At 43.0% G+C, this 19,588-nt stretch overlaps 1 protein-coding gene across 1 annotated transcript; it reads left to right on the top strand.

The window, feature by feature from the left end:
• Window positions 1-251: 251 nt before the first annotated feature.
• LOC141005559 (uncharacterized) lies at window positions 252-19,549 on the top strand. Its single transcript, XM_073477429.1, has 14 exons — window positions 252-473; window positions 573-1,006; window positions 6,155-8,126; window positions 9,092-9,457; window positions 9,824-9,863; window positions 9,970-10,115; window positions 14,271-14,303; window positions 14,684-14,770; window positions 14,997-15,197; window positions 15,760-15,939; window positions 16,564-16,776; window positions 17,042-17,161; window positions 17,441-17,581; window positions 19,043-19,549. The coding sequence occupies exons 3-14, from the start codon at window positions 6,231-6,233 to the stop codon at window positions 19,112-19,114; spliced, it is 3,495 nt and encodes a 1,164-aa protein (XP_073333530.1). The 5' UTR covers window positions 252-473; window positions 573-1,006; window positions 6,155-6,230; the 3' UTR covers window positions 19,115-19,549.
• The last annotated feature ends 39 nt before the right edge of the window (window positions 19,550-19,588 follow it).

Below are 19,588 nucleotides of genomic sequence, written 5' to 3'. Positions count from 1 at the left end.
CTAAATAATTTTAAAAGCGAATAAATTAGGCCTTTCTTATTACAGGTGATATTAACAGGCTCAATATTGTTTCTTAATTCAATGGTGAATTATTAAAAATATAAAAATAAAAATCAAAGGCTGCTTTTTTGTTCAAGCAAAGACGGACATCTCACTTCCGGCTTAATCTTTGATTAACAGAAGTTTTGCTACTGGTGGTGTTACTTGCAATTTAGTATTTTTTATTGCGCAGCAGGTGTAATTTATTTGTTTCAGCTGTAGAGCTGCCGAGGAAGCTGCTAATGTCCTCGAAACCAAGTTATTACACGACCTATAGGCGTTTTTTAAACTTTCATTTACATTTGTCTTGGTGGAAAAATAGGGAGAAAAAAAGTCTACTGTTAGCTAACGTTAGCTTCCGGCCAGTTAGCATGGTTACCTGTTACGCTAACAGAGCTAGCTTAGCCAACCGTTAACGGAGCTAATGCTAGCAGGTCAGAATGCGTTCTTCGCTAAAATAAATGTGCAAACGGTAACAGTGCACAGTGAACAACTGTTTGTGTGATACCACTTTCTCTACTTGCTCATTACAGGTGTTTAAGGGACATTTTTATTGAGACCAGAAGGATCCACAGGCAGATAACAGCGACACCCCCGACAGACCGTGGGAATATAACAGCTAACGGTGTTGCAGTAGCCGGGCTGTGCCTCAGCAGCAGCACTCTGCAGGCGGCTCTGCTGGCTGCTGATGGAGTAGGTGGGACGAGGCTCCACTCATGGCCGTGCAGAACTGTTTGTGTCTGCAGCACCAGCATCAGCAGCGTTTGTAAAGGCGCTTTGTGCATCGCTAATCCGCTCTGATGTCACGGTGCAGAAGGAGGGGCTGAGCTCTCCGCTTTAATCCGCGCAAGTTGTCTGGAGGGACAAGCCGAGCCAAACCGAGCCGAGCCAAGCGAGCAGGCACAGGAACGGGGGGCGATGTGTACTGCAGCAGCCGGACCCGGGCCTCTCCTCCTCTGACATGCAGGTAAATGAGTGAATGTCATGTCCGGCAGCCGGTGTCGGGGAGCCGGGTTTAGTGTGGGGCAGGAAGGCGGAATGAGAATGTGTTCAGGTCGTTTTCGCCGATGGCGGACCCGACACCTGCGAGTATTTAATCTGGACCGTCAGGAGAGGAAGAGGGAGGCATTTAGACATGTGACAGTTTATTGCACTTTTTATCAAATGGATGTCATTCGTATCAGGTATCGTGATACAGTTAGTGTATGTGTATGTTTCTCAGCATAGACGTGCATCGTATCCAGAATAACACATAGTCATATGAACTGTAGTCTGTGAGCGCATTTTAAAGAGGCGTAGGAGTAATCACTAATAGATCATGAGCACCCAACACGAAGGCTTTTGCCCTTTTAACATAATAAAATCGTTCAAGGCCATGGGAGGGGATTTAAGAAGCCAGTAAGCCTTCAAAATAAAAGCACTTGCCAGTTTGGCACTTGTTCATGGATTAATCCATTCCCTCTGGAGCAGTGGCCTAGTCTGCATGTAAACACAATGTAAGTAATACGACTATTGATGCATCCTAACATGGACCATATGTTTGCAGAGGGAGTGTGTCTGTCACTGTGGTGTGTGTGTGTGTGTGTGTGTGTGAGTGAGAGTGTGAGAGAGGATGAATCATGCACTCAAGAATAGATAGAACAGGACAGTCCTCCGAAGTGAGGCCAGTTTTGTATCTAATGATTATTTTCATTTTTTCTGGACTAATCATTTATCTTAATTGTCTGAAAATGGACCGACAGTCCAAAACCCAAAGATGAGTTGACTTCAGTTTTTTGTTACATAATTCAAAGAAAAGCAGCAAATCCTCACAGTTGAGAAGCTAGGACTATTTAATGTTAATCACAATGTTAACATTTTCTGATAATTGACTTATCTATTCATCGACCCAAGGTAATTGTTTCAACGCTTGTTTTTTGAGGACTAGATTAAATCAAGTTCAGTCATTTAATTTAGCCTTTTGAGCAGGGTAAAAGGCAACATTTTAATTGTAAATAGTCTGCATTTATATTGTGCCTTCCTAGTGGTACCGACCACTCAAAGCTATTTATATAAAGTCAGCACTCACCCACACTCAGTCACCTATAAAACAAGCATAGGGAGCAATTTGAACTTCAGTATCTGGCCCAAGAAAACTTGAACATGTAGACTTCACAGGGGCCAGAACCGAACCACCAACCTTTCGGTTAGTGGAAAGGTTCTACCTCCTAAACAACAACCAAGTTTGATACAATACAATGGTGTGACATGAGGTTAGATACCACCTGTGGAAAGCATCTGGTCCTTAATTTCAGGGGTGTACCTTTTTAATGGTGCCCTTTTCTGATTACTGCAACACCCAGTGTCTACCAACCTCAAGATAAGACAAATGAAAGTTATTGTGTCCATGATCACTTTTAAACCCCTTTTAAAATCTATTCTAATCTAAATGATTCACCAGGATGTTTTTTTATCTTTAACTGCTCCTTGATATGTTGAAGTAAAGCTATTTTAAACACTGTGTTGTATTTGGCTCTTGTATTTACTGGGACTGTAGGTGCAGCTTGAAGCTACCTACGTTTTTATTAATTTTACATGGTCTTCGATAAACAGGCAATAAATGGAATTGAACAGATTCGTGTTTAGTGATCAGACAGTTTTCTGAGCTTACTTGATTGTTAAGGGGGTGGGATGGGGGGGTGAACAGTGAATGTGTCTGCTTCTTTGGTCATCGTATTTGTAGAAATGATGATTGCTTCCTAAATTCTTAATTTGTGTAAATACTTCCAGAAGCACCAATAGTCTAGTCAGCTCCAGAATATAATCAGGGTATCGACATTGCTGAGACACCTGGGAAATTATGGAGGTCATTTTTCTCAATGTTGTGACATTTTATAGACTAACTAATTTGTCTGTTCATCAATAAAAGTGTTTGCATGTGCATCATTTGTTGCCACCTTAATTCAGTCAGAAATATAGCAATATACTTTTCATTGACATTACGCCCTCATTTTTGGCATGCTGTGTAGGAAGTTAAAGACTAGTAGTGAAGAGATGTAATCAGTGAATGTCCTTGCAAGTACGTATAGTACACGTGTGTTGTTGTCAGTATGAGCTTGTCTGTCAGTATAAGATCAACGAGTTAATGGGCTAGTAAATCCCCCACCCCGCAGCTTTCACTGCAGCCTGACAGATGGAAGTGCAGCACTCGGCTCACAGCTCCGCAGGCCTGTACGTTTCACTGCCGTGCTGCCAGGGCCATCTGTGACCTGGGCAACCCTTACCCTCCCTGACCCCCCCTCCCCTCCCCTGAGTCACCCAGCCATTGCGATCCAGTCCTAAACTCCGGGCCGAGAGGGACGTTAGCCACCCTGGGAGTCCGCCCTCGCTCCTGCTGCACCCCTTCATTTTCCGTCCCTAGCAGTTGTGGTTCGTGCTCAGATTACAGGATCGACATTAACCTTTGCCCTCCGTGTCTTCTTTCTGTCCACATGTTCGATTTTCAAGTCTACAATTTATATGACTGCACATAAAGGATTGACAACCACATCAGTAAGCCTTCTGCTACCACTTAATCCAATCTGAAACGTGTTGATTCAAGAGGAGCTGCATTAATTGACAGTAAGGAGTGAGCTTATTATTAAGCTTACAAGAAATCCACTCATATCAATGCAATTGATCAGGTAGATTGATGAAAGGAAGATTCAAAATGATCCATTGTACTAAGAATACATTTTTTTGGGTCCTTGGTCCAAGATTGACCTCCCTAAAATAACAAAAATACACACATTTATCAAGTTGAATATTAAAGTAATATCTCTAAATGAATGATAGTAAATTTGTCAAAGTAAACTAAGAACTATTATGTTTTCATTACCTTTGTGGGCTTAAGTAATTCTTTAAAGTCTGTTTTCTATTGCACGTCTCTTTTATATTAGGGGAACACATTTAAGGTTGACACAATAATTAGCCCCTCAGTCCAGTTTGATCCCACTTTTCTCAGATTTTGCCTGATATTTCAAATAATATCATTATATAAGCACAAATAATAGTGCTGTAGTAATAAGTCCTAAAACCCGGAAAATCAGTTAGCATTTTTGCAGTTCTGGTTTCCTCATCTCAAAGTCAGTGGGTTTTTTGAATGGGTTTTGGTTAAATGCCTGAAATAAGGTCTGTTGTTATCAAAGGCTTAAGATATTTAAAATAAAATACCTCATTAAATGTCCTACAATTGAATTATAAAGCACTGATAGGTCTTAAACATGGCGGGTATTTAACAAGTGGCTAAATGAGACTGCAGAAGTTGTCAGGGACATTAAACATCATCATGCTGAACACAGAGACTCATCTATTCAGTAGTCCGTCTTTACAGAGAGAACCAGGGCAATGCTAACTTCTGCGTTAGCCTACAAAAATACATCATCCATACTGCACTCTATTGCACTTCAATCAAGATTAACATGGTAATTCATTGTGGGTGAGATGTTTCATGATGTACATTACGGATGCAAGGAATCTTTGCAAATATAACATATAATTCACCTCCTCAGAGCAGATTGACATCCCTTTTTCGGAGAATTTGGCAGACGATCGTAATAATCATGATATAAAAACAAGGTTGAGATGCTCAGCACACATTAAGTACAGAGCTGAATTAAGCAATCTGAAGCAGAAAAACGTAGACATCTCATACACACAGTCAAACATTTATGGATTCTTCTGAACATTAAAGTCAGATAAATAACTTATGAAAGCAGCTTCAGTGTAACATATGGCGTAGCAATAATGAGAAACGATTTTAAGCTCTAATGTAGGCCATAAACAAGCTTTATCCTTTTTCTTTCTTCAAATTAGACACACATTGCAGTACGTTTTTCTCCATCGATGACCTTTTTTGGAGCCAGTTTATTATTCCTGAAACATTTAGTAGGATTACGCTCTGGTGTCCTTTCTCAGCTTGTTGACCTCGGACACAGCAAAGCCTGCGATAAGAGATAACTGATGGATACCCTGATAGCCTCATCATATTAAATAAATATCAAAACTGGGCTTCTCTCTCACAGAGGGCATTTATTATTCAGATCGCTGCCCTATTCATCTCTCTCTGTCAGGTCTTATCTGATACCAGAGAGATGTCCCTCCTTGTCCTTCTGCCCTGCCTCCTCCTCCTCCTCCTTTACTCCTCCTCCTTTTCTCTCTTGTGGTCCTGTGCCATCTGCCAGCTGCTGGTGGACGGATGAATGTGGTGCAGATTAAAGTGCACTGTGCACCCAGATGAATCTCAGAGGATTTAGGTTTTTTGCTATTAGCAATATAGAGTCAGGGAGTCCCCAGCCTGATACTCAGCATCACTGTAATATTTCCTGTTTGTGTGCATGTGTAGTAAGAGCCTAGTGAGATGCTGGTTGAAGATGGACCTATCCATCCATCCATTAGCTATATGCGCTTATCCTTGAGGGTTGCAGGAGTGGGCAGGACAGTCCTTACTGACACTGGTTGAGAGGTGTGGTACACTCTGGACAGGTCGCCAGTTAATCACAGAGACACATAAGCCCCTTTTACACTGCCTGTTCAAGGCAGGAATGTTGCACCATTAGTCCGCCCCTCAGTATTGTGTTAAAGGTATGAAGGTAGGATGGGGCAGCATCTTTGTTCCATCTTTAAGCCGCAAAGGTAATAGAGCTGAATCAGCCCAGTGCTTCTCTTCCTAGAATGGCAAAGGAATGACCCACCTCTGATTGGCTTAACCCTGATATTCTTACCTTACCTTCTAACCAGTCATCACTCCTCATGCCTATACCTAACCAACCCAACTGGAGTAGGACAAGTCATTCATTCGCCATCCTAGGAAAAAGACATTGGCTGAATCAGCAGCTGTGTAAAAAGTGGGAGCTGGCATGCCAGGAGCCACACTGGATGCTGACACTGTTATGTTACATGGCACGCCTCTTTTGCTTCTGGAACACTGGTATGCTATCCGAAATCATATACTAGGGTGGCATCAGCTGGCATAATGGCATTCCTTTGTTGCAGCAGTAAAACAGGGTTTCTGTGTATGAAGTACCATAGACATGACCAACCACAACAACTAATGCTCACATTCACCTCTTATATATCCTGTCTCTGTCTCTCCCAGGCTGTGCTATGAGGACGGTTTTCTTGGAGACAAGAGGAGCATGTTCTGAAAATTGGAGTTGCATCACGCCCCAGCCATGAGCCACAAGTATCAGGGAGAGGCATCCGGGGAAGCGGGCGAGGAGCACAAGGTGCCTCCAAGGAGCAGGCAGCCCAATGGGACGACTCCTGGGGAACCTCCTGTTCGTCGGTCCTGGAGGCCATGTCAGATGCTCAACCAGGATGGGGAACTGAATCCCCATCATCATCATCATCATCACCCTCCTCACCACCACCACCACCACCCAGGTCGCGGACCCCCTCGGCATCGCCGGCGGCCTCCGTCAGGGCAGGGACAGGGACAGGGCCAAAGCGAGGCTCAGAGTCCTGGTCAGGTCCCGGTGGTGGCTTCTTCCAGGTCTGACGGGGGCGAGACTCGAGACACTGAGCCTCGTCCTATCCAGCATCACCGCCCTGCTGTTGCCCGCTACCGCCGTCATGGCGACCCTAACCCCAGGCTCAGAGCTCACAGACAGAGGCAACCAGTGGGGGAGATGCAGGACTCTTCACCTGGTGCTGATGAGAGAGAGGCTCCAGCAGAGGTTCAGGTACAGCAGCCCTCAGCAGATGATCCTGTGCCGGACCAAGCACAGGACAAGGGATCTCCTCACCAGACTCCTGTTGCTGTTGTCACCCCCACCCACCTCTCACCTGGTGCTGCAGCCCATAACATGCAACGATACACTTCTCCTACTGAGGCGGAAGAGGACCTCCAGGAGGGTAAAGTGGAGTGTGAAGATGAACCGGAGGAAGTAAAGGAGAAGGATGAAGAACAAGAACAGGCGGAGGATGATGGAGACCACCGCTCGACCACAGGTCGCTCAAGCTGCATTCATGACAACATACAGACAGTCGATGACGAAGCAGAGGGACGTGCAGAGAGGGTGGAGGAGGATCAGGAAGAAGTGATGGATGACGTAGCGGAGGAGATTGCAGCTCAGGGAAGTGAAATCACTGATCTCTGCTCTGACACAGAGAGCGCCGCCTCGCTGAGTATGGACGGTCCTCTCCACAGCCCGCCGCCCCTCCAGTCACCTACTCCTCCTTCGTCCCCTGATGTTCCACCCTTCCCCCAGCTGGACCACTTCAGTGAGGACACCAGTTTGAGCCCTCTGCCTGACAATGACCTACTACCTGAAGAAGATGATGAAGAAGAAGATGAGGATTGCTCGGAATCGTGCTCGCTGTCTCACTTCACTTCCTCCTCTGAATCTTATCCCAAAACCTATGCAGACTTTTATTCAGAGTCCCACCAAAAATCGTACCCCGAGCCTGTCTACGAGTCGTACTCGGAGCCAAAATCCCACCCCAACTCTTTTCCTGAACCCCTTAAGACCTCCTACCCCGAGTTACACAGAGAACCTCGCAGGCAATCTAGTTGGAGGACTGAGCCTCATGAGGCCCAGCAGGAGTCCCGCCAAGAGCCCTTTACCAGCCATAGACAGGAGAATGTACAAAAAGGGCCTCCATCCTCCCCCACCAAGGGCTCCCATTATGCCCCAAGGCAGGGCAGAGACCGCGGCTCACATCACTCTCCTCTGGACCGCTCTGTTGGCTGCCGGCTACACCACTATGATGGTAAATCTGATGGTGAGGGAGACAATGCTGATCAAAGTCCTGTTTCCAAAAGTCGCAGGCAGGCACCCAGACAAACAGAAACACAGGCTAAGAGCCCCTCGTCTGGGCAGAGCAGCTCAGGTGAGGCCCAGGAGGAGCGGAGCGCTGTGGGGCTCCATGGGGAGGAAGGTATCAGAGGCTCAGGAGACGCCATCACCCTGGCGATTAAGGACATCAAGGAGGCGATTGAGGAGGTGAAGACTAAGACAATACGCTCCCCCTACACACCTGACAAGCCTGTGGCGCCAATTTGGGTGATGCGGCAGGAAGTCAGTCCCACAGAAGATGTATACCCACTGCAGACTACAGCTGGCCATGTAAGTATGACTTCCCTCATCATTATGTTTACTGTTTTTGTTTTTATTGAAATATATAACTCCACAAGGACATATTGTTCTGGTTTTGTTTCCTCTGTACCTGATTTTCCTTCCGTAGGAATAAATAAGAAATTCTGAATGTGGAGCAGTAAGTCCTTTGTGGGATACAATCAGGGTTACAGGGTTTTTTTGGGACTCAGCACCAAGGAAGAATAAATGTATGTGTATGTGTTTTCAAACTCAACAACAACAAACGTAACAAAGATGTGTTAAAAGGAGTGGATCATCAAAACCTCTGCTGCTAGAGCTGCTAGTTATTTTGCAAATCAGCTGGAGTTCCTTGTAATATTTAAAAATGGTGAAAGTACAGAATGTTGCGCTGTTCAGCTAAGGATGTAGCAATTTTTAATATCAACAATAAGTTCTCATACATTTTTGGGGTTCAAATAAAAACTGTCAAACAAAAACAAAAAAAGATATACTGTTTGTGCATGCAATAGTGCAGGATGTGTCTATCCTAGCTTAGCATTAAGACTATAGGCAGGAGGAATCAGCTTGCCAGACTCTGTTAAAAGTAAAAATATACAAATGCAAAGAACTCTTGACGCTGTGTTTTTTGTTGTTACTGATGAACACGAACAGAAGTGTAAATGTGACCATCTTAAGGCTAAATCATCGAGCTATTTTCTTTTTTAAATGTTGAACTATACCTTTTAAGCCTGGGCTGATAAGTGACATTGCCCAAGGAGTTGGGTCGGCAGTGCTGCAATAATTAAATTAGATCTCATTGCTCTTGGGAAGCAAGCAAACTTAAGATTTACATCCTTGGCTCTCATTTCATTTTGTGTTACTTGGGTTAATGCCCAAATCCTGAATCATGTATTGTCAGAATAAGGTCTCCTTATTAAGAGTCAGCTGTTTTCACCTTCTCTCTTTTTCTCTTTTCTCCCTTATCCTTCTCCCAGTCTTCTCCTCACTCCCCCTCGCAGTCAGTGTCTGAATCTCCTTCCCGCTACGCCCCAGTTCAAGCTCGGGAGCCAGTTAGTCCGCTGAGAGTCGAGTCAGCCAGAGCACTTCATCCTCAACATTATCACCAACAGCAGCCCCAACACAACCATCACCACCACCATGGTCACCAATCACAGCAGAGGGATGGTGCAAGGCCACCGCAAACATACACAAAGCCGCAACCGTATGCACACACGCCTCCCAATCAGCATCAGCATCCACAACAGATACAACATCAACAGCAGCATCAACAGCTTCCAGCTCAGCAGCCTCGAGCACAAGTTCAGCCACTGTCGCCTCCACTGCAGCCGTCTGTCCAGGAGGTGAGAAAGAGTTCACAAAAGATACTCTTTATAACTCCAGAATGTGCCCCAGAATCATCATATTTTTAAGTTTTCTTCAGTATCAAAATAATCCAAATACAGGCTAAAAAAAAACAAAAAAAAAACGGCTCAAGTTGTAGACCACAACGTCACTCACTGAATCCATGGCAACGTAGAAGATAAATCCTGCAACGGCAGGCAGGCAGGCAGGCAGGCATCTTTTACGAGGTGTTTATGTGCCAGCAGCAAATGGCTGACAGCAGTAAAAGTCTTGCTGAATTTAAATGAGATGGGAGAGACGTGCAGTATGTGAGGAGAAATAATAAGGATGGTGATGTACTTTTTCCTTTTTTTGTGCCTTCTCAGATTCGCAGATCTCTTCCTCAGTTTCCAACATTTGTGGACGGTGAGTGGACTCGTACAATAACATCATATCATTCTCTGCTCCTTCTCTATTCTTTTCATCTGTTGACATGAAGATAAATAGTTGAACATGCGCATTTGGTTCGCAGTTCCGGGACCATGTGACCCTGAAGACCTTATTGACGGCATCATCTTTGCAGCGACCTACCTGGGCTGTACCCACCTGCTGTCAGAGAGGACGCCCACAAAGAGTGCCCGCATGCAGCAGGCACAGGAGGCCATGAGCAGAGTCCGGGTGAGAGCAAACAAAAGCTTAGTAAAAATAGCAGAGGAAGAACAGGACATTATGTGTTTGTGTCTGAAATCACTCTTCCATTCACTTACAGTACTCAGTGTTCCCTATGTGATAGATAGTGAGTTCTTCACTCCAGAGTGAGCTGTAAATTCAAATTTCAGACAGTCATTTTGCTTTATCACTGTCAGGTACTGTCGCCTGACTGTGATGCTATGCCTCTATAAAATGTGGTCTCTTGCAATTTGGGACTGTTAAAAGAAAGTAGAATACATGCCATTGACATGACTTACTTTGTTCCATAGTATTGTAGGTATATTTTAGGGCACTATGTAGCGTATGAAATTCTCTAAAGATAAAAAGTAAAAATGTTCTTATTTCTTATGCCTGCCCAAAAAATACCAAATGTTTCAGGCTGAATTTGGGGAAATGTGTCTGAGATGATCCTCAAGACATCTAGAGTATTCCCATTTAAAGGAATAGCACAGACATAATATAGCATTTCACTAAGCATAAACATCATATAACATCAGTAAAGAGTCTGAACAAGCTAATAGAGGTTATACTTTGTGACACTGTCAAACAGTGTTATAGAAGATAATTTTCATAACCTTAAAGCTTTGTAAACTTTATATTTAGGATTTATGTTTTTGAATTAATAATAGCGCTTATAACAGTCAAATATCAAATCCAGCTCTCCTTGGTTTGTAGACACATTTTCTAGCACACTTGGACGCATCGCCAGTGATGTAACTGAGGTTCGCCTCATATTTGGGTCTTTTAAAGTCAGAAACCCTCAGCAGGCAATTCAGCCAGCGGGCGAAAAGTCCCCGGGTTTGTGCACAATGCATCATCCACAGATCACTGCTCCTGATCCACAGTCACACAGGCTTTTCTCCTCAGCTCCACTGGATGTTACATAAACTCTCGATCAAGGCTGTGAGGCCCCAGGAGACTGTAGACCCTGCTTTATGCTCCAGTCACACAGCATGGAATCAAACCACTCCCATCACAGCAATTAAAGTATAGCAGTACATACAGTATAGATCTCACATATGATTTAATGTGGGTTGTCTTTGTGTTCACATGAGAAGAAATATTCATACATGATAATGATACACCAAAGATCTGATTTGCGCTCGCTGTGTGAAGGTGGTGTCATGGAGTGGTATAGATGGCTTACAGTGACAGCGTGTCATTCAAACATAGAACTGTGTGAGAGTGAGAGACTAGCAGTAAGAAGTTGCCATTTTAGAGAGATGAGCAAAGAAAGTCAGGGGCGGGAAGAGGACAGGAGCCGAGTTCAACTCTGCATTGTGGACGGTTAACTGACATTTCTAGGACATCGCCTCCATTAAGGTCTGAGAAACCTACGGGGAGGGAGCAGGTTAGAGACTGTATAATGATGAGGGGGATACATAAGTCATTTTACTTTTTTAGAATGGAAAAGACAGTGGAGGCTCGCTGTCGAGCAGAGATCTCATTTGTAGGGATGAACCGATCCGACTCAAGGTAGGGTTTAGTGCAGAATACTGATCTGATGTGAGTGCTCTTTTTTTCACTCAAATTTAAAATCTCAGTGTGTGGAACTGAGTAATATAATTCAAATAACATTCATTTTCAGACACACAGTACAACATATAGGGAAATTCGTATTCAGTTCTAGGAACAGTGCTCCCATCAGGGAATCAAACATGTGACCTTCTTGCTGTGAGGTGCTAACTACTGAGCCAGAGTGCTGCCCAAGAAACAAACCAATCAGCTAAACAACGCAGCTCTCATATATATCGAGCACGTTTTTGGTGACAATAACTGACAGTGAATGTCATATTCAACAGCATAGGCTCCACAGTAAAAAGTTACAACTTCCTTCCTGAAGCAGGAGGTGATGATTTAGTATCAGCAGTGTATTTATGCATCCATGTTCACTCACCTCAGCAAATGAACAGTACAGAAAACTGCATTTAATGTGTATCAGCCACATCCTCATCTGGCCGATACCTGTCTGTTTAATAAGGTCAGAACCTGGTTCAGTTCACATCTGATGGATTAGAGAGCATGCCTTGTTCTTCACCTATATGTAAAGAATACAATTACATCATTTCACATGTAGGGAATTTTTGTACATAACAAAACTGTTTAAAAATAAAAACAACATCATAATAGTAGAGGCTGAATAAACAAAAATATTTTTCAGATTCATAAATGAGAGCACAACAGATGAAAACCCTTCCTCAAAGGATGCTTATGAGTTGAAAAACCCATACATGCATATTTACATACATTGAATATAGATAAAGAAATTGTCAGTATATAGAATGTAAATTGAAAAAAAAAATGTAAATTTGGAATGGCCATTAAAGATTGAATATTAAAAAAGTAGTAAATAAGAGTTTTGCCATCAAACAATCCAGATTACACCAAGAATGAAACAGGCAACAACAAATTTGAAATAATCTCTTTTACGAGGAGAATACTGACATAAGCAGCCGAAGCACCACAGGAGGGACGGCACAGAAAGACGGATGCTGATTATTATCAGAGATACCTGCCAAATATAAAATCAAATGAAGGAGTCTGAATAAATGAATAAATGAGGCGGTGACAAGACTGCTCCTAACAGAATGATCTACAGTGACGTCCACCACAGGTCAGGAGTCAGACTGGAGCTCATGATGATGAAGATGTGAGGTGTAGTCTGAGGAGGCGGCAGGCAGAGGGGTTGAAATGAGAAAGAGTGACGTGTTTGCTCACAGAGCCTTTGGGAGGGTCTTAACATCAACAGTGTTTACATAATAACACTCGTGACCTCTCAATAACATGCATCGTTAGCATGATGTGTCAGCTTTAATAGAAGCCTCATTATCACCATTTATAGAAGTGAGATTATTTCTAGATAGGACATGAGACATCTTCCACAGCAAACAGGAACTGCTCAGGGCTTGACAGTAATGTTGCTAGTTTCCCGTTGGCAGCCATTTTGAGGAAGTGGCAACCAATGGCTTTTGAGTGCCTTCGGTGGCAACCACTATTTAAAATAGTAGTGACAGCAATCATCTGCTTGAGAGACAATGGCAAAGCAGATTAAGTTTTTATTGTGGGGAGAAAAGTTTGATTAACTTGGCAACATCACAAACAAATGTGCAAATTGATTCAACTGACAAAGAACCAGATGAAACTGAACCAAAATATAAAGAACATTTTTAAAGTCTTGGGATGTGAAGTATCCCGGCATCTTCAGCCAGACAAAAATTATACTACGAAGCATGTAGGCCTCCAACATACATCTCGATACCTGACACATCAAGTCAACTGGTTCAAGGAAGCAAATACTACAGAACCACTGGGCTAGACTAGCTACACATAATCACAATCCATATGCATAATATAATAATAATATGAATTAAAAAACCTTTGACTCACCCTTTTTTAAAGCTTTTTCTGAAAGGCACAATTGTTTTTGCTTCATTCACAAACCTGATTTTAAATGCAGAGGAACTGCATGTACACTACTATATGTTTAGTTTCTCTTACTATTGTTAAAGATGCAGCTCTTTGAAAATATGATTTTAATATAACAAGTCTAAATCATTCATTATTCATCTCTAAATACAGCTTCGTCAAAGTGTACAACATGTCAGGGCCACCTCTGTTGAAATGAAACCAAATGCAGTCTGAATCCATCTAAAAAGCTTTGATCCTTTTGGCTTCACAGATTAAATCCACTTTAATCACATCTCTACTGACGGAGGTGAGCAGGCAGGTTCAGATGCTAAACCTTGAAAAGACACCAAGCGGTGGCACAAGCCAACATGTGGAAACACAAACCCTGAGCCGTGGTGAGGCGTCTGCCACAAACACACAAGGTCGCTCGTCTTTCTCCGGGGTCGATTGTGTCACATTGATGAAGACGAAACTTTTGATAATGTTTACTGCTAAGGCCTCTGGCAGCTGGCTGCTGTCAGATGTGATAGACAGTAACATCACTGTCCTCCCACACACATGCACAGTATGAACCTTTAAGGTCCTTTTGTCCCTTAATTTGGCATTTGGAATGGAGACAGTCTACAGTGAATGAGGTTTGGGTTTTTGTCGATGCACCCAAAAAGCTGTTTTCTTGGACTGATGTCTTGATTTGTCTCTTTCTGATCACTGCAGGCTGCCCAGAAGCAGGCAAAGAACAGGAAAAAGGTACGTTTGTTTTGTGATTGTTCAAGTTTCATGTAAAAAATGTATGTATGTGTACAGAAGTTTGAGCTGAAATGCTAATGATAGACAGGAAGAACATCAGTGCGGCTTGTTAATGAATTCCGATTTTTACATTTCTTTCTCTTTGCATGAAAGGCCTTTTATACACATGCCTTTTTATAGTGTTAATTTACCTCTTTTTTTGTTTCCCTTTCGTGCTATTGTTCTCTTTTGTTCGTTGCAGAATGCATTAGCTTTCCTTTCATTAGAGTGTTATTTGTAGCCGTTATATTTGATGGCTCTTGACAGATGTGACCCTCGCTCTGTTCTCCTTTGCTGCCGTTCATCAACCTGTTGCTCCTTCTCCTTGTTTCCCTGTGCAGAGCCCCGACGGGGAATCTCCGTCCACTGCTGAGGTTGACCTGTTCATGTCCACGCAGAGGATCAAAGTCCTCAATGCAGACACTCAGGTAACAAAATGATAATACACAACCCTTACAATGTCATCGTGCAAAGAGAGGTTAGAGTCGATGCTTCAAAATGTCCTCAAGCAACCAATTCTCCCTGCATTACACTCCAAACCTCATTAAACACATCTCTATTTAGCAGCTGTAACGCCACAGTGGCATGTTAGTACCAGGGAGCCATAGAGAACTGATTAATTAAGAGTACCCCATGTCGTGTTTGGATCACCAGGAGTCTTTAATGGACCTGCCACTGAGGACGATCTCCTACATCGCTGACATCGGTAACATGGTGGTGCTGATGGCCCGGGGGAAGATGGTGCGGTCCCGCAGCGCGCAGGAAAACCTGGACCACACGGCCGAGCAGACCACCATGACACACGACGACAGACGGCTGTACAGGATGATCTGCCACGTCTTCGAGTCCGAGGATGTGAGTCATTGATAAGAAATCTGTTGATCTAAAATAACCAATCAGGAGCACAGCAGGGGAAGGGTTAAAAATAGGAAGAGTCCTGTGATAATTGGGAGTGTTGGCAGGTTTTTGATTGAAAAGTTGTTAAAACCTGATGAGTGGATGGAAGTTCTGTTTTTGACGTGTTTTTTTCTTGCCTTATTAAAAACCAGTTATATAAACAGATAATGTTGGTAGCAATAATGGTGTCATGTTAGGAGCCCATCACAGATAATAGGCAGCTGATTGAAAATCTGTTTTCAGGGCCTTTAAAAGTTGATTTAGGACTCTAGGTCTGGATAATGTTTAAGTTAGAATAAAGTTAATTAAGGAATGTCAATAAGGGTCCTCTCAAGTATTGTAGTATATTAAATGTGTATGATATAAACAAGCCTTTTAAACAGGAGGTCTATAATAAGTCTGTCTGCGCAGACAAAACTCCCACAAGGACTATAACCGTTACTGTCCTCATCTCTCTCTCTCTCTCTCTCTCTCTCTCTCTCTCTCTCTCTCTCTCTCTCACTGACTGTCTCTCTCTCAGGCCCAGCTGATAGCTCAGTCCATTGGTCAGTCGTTCAGCGTTGCCTACCAGGAGTTTCTCAGGGCCAACGGCATCGACCCCGAGGACCTGAGCCAGCGGGAGTACAGCGACCTGCTCAACACTCAGGACATGTACAACGACGACCTCATCCACTTCTCCAAGTCAGAGAACTGCAGAGACGTGAGTGAGCCAGCAGGTGGCAGCACAGTCACAGGAGTTTATCCACCGCTTCTTGTGCTTAAATTGAGGGACATTTTTACCTTTGAAAAACAGACTTCTGCTGGTATCTGATAGAATATTACACTTAATTTTTTGTGTATTTTGTTCACAAACAACAACATGGCCCTTCAGTTGAGTTCAAGTCATGTCGTCATTGATGTTTGAATATAAATGAGCCTGTGCTATTAGTTTTCTGCTCAGCAGCTCTGATCATTTTTGCCTCCCGGTGGTTTAAATGAGCAGCTGGTTTTGAAGTCACAGCTGCGTGACAGTGACTGAAAAATGTCATGCGGTGCTTACCCCAGTATGAAGGTGAATTTGAGACGCTCAACCTGGTCTGACCTCAGACCGCTCTCCCTCCTCTCGCTGCTCGGAACGTCTACTGTCATGTGGCATTTTTCAGAATCATGCAGTTGGCTGCAAGAACCTCAGAGTGCGTGCAGCGTCAGATGATTTCACTAGGAGAGGTTGAAAGATTTGAGTATGAGGAAAATCTGCTCACGAATGTTTAAAAGTGATGACTTTCTGATGCTCATGTTGTCTTTGAGTAGCAGTACAAATAAAGCTGGATGTATGTTATTGCAGGTTTACATCGAGAAGCAGAAAGGAGAGATATTGGGCGTGGTGATCGTGGAGTCAGGCTGGGGCTCCATCCTCCCCACCGTCATCATCGCCAGCATGATGCACGCTGGTCCGGCTGAGAAATCCAGTCGGCTCAACATCGGAGACCAGATCATGACCATAAACGGAACGAGTCTGGTGGGTTTACCGCTCAGCACCTGTCAGAGCATCATCAAGGTACGCTGCTGCGCTCACTTCAGCTCAGTCACTTGTTCCTGTGTTTTATTAATGTTTTCTGAGTACGTTTTAAGAAGGGAGCCTTATTTTGTTTTAAATGTTGAAAATGAACTGTGTTATGTTAAATGTACCATCAAGATGTATTAATGACATAAAAACAGCTTTAAAAAGTACATTTAACTTTTTACTATGGCACATATTCTGTGTTGATGATCTACATTTGTGTTTCTAATGTCCGTCTCCCGTCTCCTATGTCTGTCCTCAGGGTCTCAAGTCTCAGTCCAGGATCAAGATGAACATCGTCAGGTGTCCTCCTGTTACCATGGTGCTCATCCGCAGGCCGGACCTCAGATACCAGCTGGGCTTCAGCGTCCAGAATGGCATTGTGAGTAACAGGGACTCATCACTCACACATACAGAGGAGGCGGCTGAACTGTGCTGCTGCCAACTTTCTAGTAATTAAAAAGGAGCTTTTATTTTCTAAACAGTGTTCTAAAACCAGTATCAGTTTCTTAGCAACAGACATGGAGCAGTGATTGTTATGTTTTCCAAGAGTGGTGATTCATAGAGTTACTGTCACTGGTAGATTAAATATTTTCCTCTGTCTTTGCTGGAAGCTGTCACTTTGACTTGTGTTTTTAACTGTGTGTGTGTGTGTGTGCAGATCTGCAGCCTGATGAGGGGAGGCATCGCTGAGAGAGGAGGCGTCCGCGTCGGTCACCGCATCATCGAGATAAACAGCCAGAGTGTGGTGGCAACACCTCACGAGAAGATTGTTCAGATTCTGTCTAACGCCATGGGAGAGGTAGGAGCAGCCCTGAGATCATGGTTTTGAAGAGCAGTCCACTGGTCTAGCATTGCACTCCTATAACACTGTTTGACTCATTATGGACAGTTTAAAAACAAATGATCAAAGTCGATACAGCAGAACCAGAGATAACAATGTCTTTATTCCACGCGTTCGTCTTTCCCCTCGAAACCTACCGCTTACATTAGCCACCATGCAAGTTAGCCACTAAGTGACATCACTTAAGGGGATTTATCAGATTGCATGCAGCTTCCTCTGGAGCCATAAAAGGCTTTACACTTCACATATGCAGTAGAACTCGCCAAGACCTGTAAACATACTTGAGTTACCTGTTAATCTTGCACAGCGAGGTTGAAGCAGCTGGTCTTGAAAACAGTATTTTTGTGAAAAAGCTTTAACAGTCTTGTTCATTAAGCAGCCCTGCCCCTGGTAATATAGACCCAGACGTTACTTATTTATCATATTTTATGAGAATTTACAGTATTTAAATCCAAGACAAAGGCAAATCATAATAAGACTATACAGACTGTTTACAGTCACCAGAACATGATTCAGAGTGGGTCAGGACCCTGGACTAACATTTTGAGGAGGGTCCAGCTGCAGCCTTGCAGACTTTACAAACCACTGTGCCCCCAAAACACACTGACTTGTACACAAAGCTGCCATGACTGAGGAAGACAATAGACCATAGCACGACGGAGGTAAATTGAAAATGTCATTAAAGATAGCAATTTTAGGAACTATGAGGCAAAGAGATAACAATCATGAAGCACCTCAATTTATGACAAGCAGATAATCTGGTCTAACCATTGAATTAATGCAAAAGGTGACTTTAGAAAGCAAATCATTTGGTATAATATCAGTTTATTAGCAAATATTAAACAGAAATAATGAGGGTATAACATAAAATGTATTCATAAATGTTGCTATTGGAAGCTATTTTATTGAGTGGCCCGTTAGTGGCCACAATAAGTAGTTACAGTGTATAGGCTGTCTGTATAAGTTAACATGGGAGCAGAATAAAAGTTTGCCATCTTGGTTCAGGCTACGGAGCCACGTGTTAATATTTTATTATCTTCATAAGTATACGTGCAATTTATAACACTACAAGAATTACAAACATTAAAAAGTAGTTTTTGGTTCTTCTATGACCCAACCAGCCCACAAACCCTGCACAGGCCATATCTGGAAGCTGAACTTCAGTCATTCTTCACATTCATTTGCTGCTGCAGCTGGATATACTTGAACATTTTGATTCATGACCTCAACCTAAATATTCACAGACATATTCTACTTCCCAATTTTTTTACAGAAAATGTATAATTACCTTTCCTGTAGCAACACACTTGAAACTACATTTTAAACTACACAACTGGAAAGGCTCTAAAAAAAGAAATAAATCATAAGTCTGTTTGTTCTTATTTTAAATTCTCCTCACTTGGTCTCTTTCTGCTCCAGATCCACATGAAGACGATGCCTGCAGCCATGTACCGTCTGCTGACAGCACAGGAGCAACCTGTCTACATCTGAACACACACCTCTCACTCTGTTCACATCACTGTCTGTCTTTACTACTGTCCCTCCATCTTTCAGTTGTTTTAAACACCTTTCTCCTCTCTGTATCCTGTTTGATATCACTTGACTTGCCTTAATCTGTACAGTACACTGTCATGTAAACATGTACAGTATGACAGCAGAAGACAGATTATCTCATCCGAGTGTTAATGTGACGTGTTATGTTCGACCAAAGAGAACTTGTGGATTTTATTGTGTATAATTAGGTGGCAAACAGAGTAAATATTAGCTTTGGTTAAATAGCTGTAATATCTGAATGTACTCGAATCATGTTGGACCTATAAATTGTCAGGGTGACTGAGATTATAAGGAATTTTAAACTGAAGTGGTCAAGTTAAAGGAGAATGCATGTACTATTCTGCTGAATAAACTCTAAAGAAAAGGCCCAAAGTGACGTCTTCAGATTGTTTCTTTTGTCCGACCAACAGC

The sequence above is a fragment of the Pagrus major genome, chromosome 12 (genome assembly GCF_040436345.1).
Source record: "Pagrus major chromosome 12, Pma_NU_1.0".
NCBI classification, from domain to species: domain Eukaryota; kingdom Metazoa; phylum Chordata; class Actinopteri; order Spariformes; family Sparidae; genus Pagrus; species Pagrus major.
This window is presented reverse-complemented; position numbering and strand designations above follow the sequence as displayed.